The sequence below is a fragment of the Argentina silus genome (genome assembly GCF_951799395.1).
Source record: "Argentina silus genome assembly, chromosome: 11".
Lineage (NCBI taxonomy): Eukaryota > Metazoa > Chordata > Actinopteri > Argentiniformes > Argentinidae > Argentina > Argentina silus.
In genome coordinates this window covers 3,792,109-3,797,108 of record NC_139665.1, presented here as the reverse complement: position 1 = coordinate 3,797,108, position 5,000 = coordinate 3,792,109, and the positions used below count along the sequence as shown (strand labels likewise).

Here is a 5,000-nt window from a genome sequence, read left to right as displayed (position 1 = left end):
TGCTAGGCGTTCCGTGTGCATGTGTTGCGCGCGCGCGCGCATGTGTGTGTGTGTCTCTGTGTGTGTGTGTGTGTGTGTGCGTGCATGCGTGCGTGCGTGCGTGCGTGCGTGCGTGTGTGTGTGTGCGTGCGTGTGTGTGTGCGTGTGTGTGTGCACGCACCCGAGTGCGTGCGTGCGTGTTTGTCCCCATGTTTATGAAACCCTAGAAAAGGAGTCCACCCAACCATGGAAGAGAGGGATCTTTTCCTCTCCCTGTTCTCTGTGCTCAGCAAGTCGCCTCGTCACTGGGGTGAGAAACTGCTATCCATGTGAAAAATCAAGTAGGAGAGAGAGAGAGAGAGAGAGAGAGAGAGAGAGAGAGAGAGAGAGAGAGACAGAGAGAGAGAGAGAGGAAGAGGAACGGTCCTGATAAAATGCTGATGGGCTCTTATACAGTGATCTATAGTACAGCGTGACACACCCTTTGAGACCAGGAACAATACGCGCCAGCACATAGCGCTAATCACTAGCACATAGCGCTAATCGCTTGCACATGTATCACCGTTAAAGCGTTATTCATCAGCATAATTAAACAAGAGAGAGAAGCAACAAGCAGTCTGGGTCAAGTGGACCAGCCACTGATGAGAGCTCATCAGGAGACCGAGCCACCCACAGAGGATATTAGCTGGGCTATTAAAGTGGGGGCCAGTCATCACCACGGCGATATAAACAAAATGGAGGAGAGAGAATAGAAGAGAGGAACCGCGAATTGCCCGTGGGGGGGGTGGGGGGGGGGGGGGGAGTTCGTCTTGCTGTTCTCACAGCAGCAGCATTGGAGATCAAACAGTACAGTCGCTCCGTCGGTGGTACGAGGGGAGGTCTTGAAAGGCGCAGCGTTTAGTTGTTGTCATTTCGTAATGAGCGGGGGCGGCTTTGATTCCGAGCCAGGGAGTCAGCCGCTGCGCCAGGCTGTGATGTGATCAAAATAACGTATGTCGTGCGGCCACGGACATCGAATGCGGTCATCAATAAGTCACTCGTTGAGTTTCATTGCTGGATTCTTTTTTTTTCTTCAAAGGACAACAGTTGGATGGAACTGATAGGGTGGGTCATCGACACCAAAGAGAGCCTGGCCTTTAAAGTGCTGTGAGCCTGTGAGCTTACATCCACCCATTGGGGGCGGGCATGATCTGAAAGGAAGCTTCCCCGCTGATTGCCCACGCTCCACGATCCTATTGTCTGCGTCTTGGTCACTGAACTGTACTCCCAGTGGTCACAGACCCTGAAAGAGACTCCTTCATGGCCTTGTCTATCAACAACCCCATGTGATAAGTGATCTGAATGCTTTTATAGTGGTGTTTTGTATTCTATATTCTGTATTCTAGCCTCTCTCTCTCTCTCTCTCTCTCTCCCCCTCTCTCTCTCTCTCTCTCTCTCTCTCTCTCTCTCTCTCTCTCTCTCTCTCTCCCTCTCTCTCTCTCTCTCTCTCTCTCTCTCTCTCTCTTTCTCTCTCTCCCTCTCCATCTCATACCCTCCTCTGTCTCTCCCTTCTCTAAGAGGCGATGGGTTTTTATGACTACCCTGTGAATCACATCAAAGACAGCCAGCAGTAGATCTCTCCCAACCCCCCCACCCCCCCCCCCCCCTGAAAGATCGAAACAGGAGGCCGTACAGCGAAGGCTGTCTGTTTTAATGATCGTCCCTCCGATACAGTCCCGTCAAACTCAGCAGGAGTTACCGCCCGCCCCAGACGGACATCACTCTCACTCTCAGGCCTGGGAGGCCCTGTAGCCGTGTCCATCCAGCGAAATGGTTCTTTACAGTCAGGCTGAAGAGAATACTGAAAAAAAAGAGTTAAAAGACTCAAATCCTCCCCCAGGCTGTCCCTGGGATTATGATGGCCACAGACATCAGAAAGCAAGATTCACTGTGGGCCCAGTGGTTAATGTCTGTCTATAGTATCTGACCATTCTCCATTAAACCCTCTAATGACTGAAATGCACCCTGAGCGTTTAGGCTGTGTCGTTTTAATAGGAGCAGTGCACTTCAGTCTTCCACTACCTTTCAGTCATAAATGTTCACATCATTTGATAAGCCTTCTATAATGTGAGATTACGGTATTCAGAAAAACCTGCTCTGATCGGGTTAATGCTATCCTGTACAAAGCAGTGCCATCATGACACAGCTTTGAATAAGTGCTAATCTCTCACATGGTAGAGCTTTTTAATCAGACTATTTACTACTTATAATGATTAGCTTCCTGCTCTGAATACGCCTCATCTTTAGAGTTCCTACAGTATGGTGTTAATCTGCTGGGCAGACTGTGTATAATACCGTCCTGTACAGGCAGATAATCCATCCTAATCTGCCCCAATATTTTTTTATTATTTTCATTAACTCTGACAAGGCTTTCTTAGAACTGGAGGTCATGGTTGTGGGCACACCGTCCTGCACTGTGATTTGAGCCTCATTCAGGTCAGAAGGGGGCGATTGATTTAATCTAAATCTTGTCATTTGTAGTGGACTGGTGTCGTATTAAGACCATGATATATTGTTGCCTGTCCGTGAAAGGCCGGGGGATTAGAACGTTATCATTCTCTATGCAGATATCCGGTGAGGAGAGTGGTCCTTGAAAAGAAACATATTTTGTTATTAGTGAAATTCCATACGACGTGACCTCTCTATCTGTCTGTGAGCTCAGCTCTCAGTATGAGGACGGCGTCTCAGGCAGTTCATTTCTAGCAATTGGTTTGGTGACACTGTCTCACTTTGAATAGGGAAACAGCATTTTGGCCTCCAACAGGCAGGAGAGTAACAATGGAATTCAATATGAGAGTAACAATGGCCCTGGATGGCAAGTGTTAGAGAATCACTGAACACACGCTACCCTTTCCTTCCTACAGCATGTCTACCATTTCCATTTCGATTAGCATTTCTGCTAGAGATAGGACAATGTAGGGTAGAAAGGCTCAGGGATAACCTTGAATGCCCTGTATTGTGCTGCCCAAACCTATACTGTTCATGCATGTTCATGGCCATATGATTGTTAACTGTGCCTGTGTCCTTCATTTCTCCACAGAAATCCTGAATGGGGGTGTTTATGTGGACCAGAACAAGTTTCTGTGCCATGCTGACACCATCCACTGGCGTGACATCATAAAGAACCCCCAGGCTGAACTTCTGGTGGTACCATCCAACAACAGTGGCCTTGGATGTAAGTGTGGGATCAGAGACGCTCTTATTGCGAATACAAATCTTGGGAGGGGGGGTGGAATTTGTGATTATTATAAAGACATCAGTTGTGTTTATGAATCACACACACACACACACACACACACAAACTGTAATGGCAGAGGCAGAGGACTCAATTGCACGGCTCTAAAGCTTAATCCAAAAGAATAATTCTTTCAAATCCTGAAAACGATGCTCAATTGGAACTAAGGGGCCCAAAGTGTGCCAAGAAAATATCCCCCACACCATTACACCACCACCACCAGCCTGAACCGTTGATACAAGGCAGGATGGATCCTTGCTTTCATGTTGTTTACGCCAAATTCTGAATGTCGCAGCAGAAATCGAGACTCATCAGACCAGGCAACGTTTTTCCAATCTTCTATTGTCCAATTTTGGTGAGCCTGTGCAAATTGTAGCCTCAGTTTCCTGTTCTTATCTGACAGGAGTGGCACCCGGTGTGGTCTTCTGCTGCTGTAGCCCATCTGCTTCAAGGTTCGACGTGTTGTGCATTTAGAGATGGTCTTCTGCATACCTTGCTTGTAACGAGTGGTTATTTGAGTTACTGTTGCCTTTCTATCATCTGGAACCAGTCTGGCCATTCTCCTCTGACCTCTGGAATCAACAAGGCATTTTCGCCCAGAGAACTGCCGCCCACTGGATATTTTCTCTTTTTCGGACCATTCTCTGTAAACCCTAGAGATGGTTGTGCGTGAAAATCCCAGTAGATCAGCAGTTTCTGAAATACTCAGACCAACCCGTCTGGCACCAACAACCATGCCAGTTCAAAGCCACTTAAATCACCTTTCTTCCCCATTCTGATGCTCGGTTTGAACTTCAGCAGGTCGTCTTGACCATGTCTACATGCCTAAATGCATTGAGTTGCTGCCATGTGATTGGCTGATTAGATATTTGCGTTAACGAGCAGTTGAACAGGTGGACCTAATAAAGTGGCCAGTGAGTGTATATAGCAGGGTTTGGTATGCGGGTGATCAGTCAAATAGGAGGCGGATAACTCAACAGGGAATAGGCAAAAAACAAACTCGGAAAAACTAACAAAGATCAAAAACCAGGTAGACAAGAAATCACTAAGAAAATCGCTGGGATGTTTTGACACGAAGGCACAAAGAGGAACTGGCAATGAGACAGGGGAGACACACAGACTATATACACAGGGAATGATGATGAGGAACAGGTGACTCCAATCAGGACAGGGTAGACAATCACCCAGGCGGGAAACACACAAGGGCAGGTAGTGAAGTGTCTGGAACGAGAGATAAGGTGAGACACAGAAAAATAAACAGGGAACAAAAACGGAACAACCTGAAACAAAGACAAACAAACTAAGAAGCAAGACGAGACATAACACAAACACACACACACACACACACACACACACACACACACACACACACACACACACACCCTCTCGCTTTGATTCAATTTACCCTGTGAATTCAGTGTGTTTTTAGTGTTTTGTTTTTTTCTTCAGTTTTGCTGAAGGTCAATTAGAGGCAGTATCACATTGTGTTACATCAATGTGTAAGATTAAACTTCCCTTTTAGTGGTTGGGTTGTGGCGTGGCAGCGAGGCCCACGGTGGTGCTCCCTGAACCATGGTTAAAGCTCACTAAAGCTGACAGCCCCCCATGGTCTCCCCACACATTCTCTCGACTCATATCCCACTGTTTGGAATACAGCAGTGGTTCTGAATAGCTACCGGCACATTCCAAACACTTGGTCATTCCAGTCCGAGTTGAACTAACTCAAACTTTTCTTCATATGTTACTA

General features: G+C 47.1%; 2 protein-coding genes across 2 annotated transcripts in view; both read left to right on the top strand.

The window, feature by feature from the left end:
- The window catches only part of acadl (acyl-CoA dehydrogenase long chain), a 402,840-nt gene that overhangs the window by 304,905 nt on the left and 92,935 nt on the right, over positions 1-5,000 (top strand). The window lies entirely within an intron of this gene.
- The window catches only part of LOC310812118 (receptor tyrosine-protein kinase erbB-4-like), a gene marked incomplete at both ends in the record, with an annotated part of 111,598 nt that overhangs the window by 74,915 nt on the left and 31,683 nt on the right, over positions 1-5,000 (top strand). The window contains one exon of the mRNA XM_083680539.1: positions 3,059-3,193. Within this exon, the coding sequence (XP_083536665.1) occupies positions 3,059-3,193 (135 nt within the window). The remainder of the gene's footprint in view (positions 1-3,058; positions 3,194-5,000) is intronic.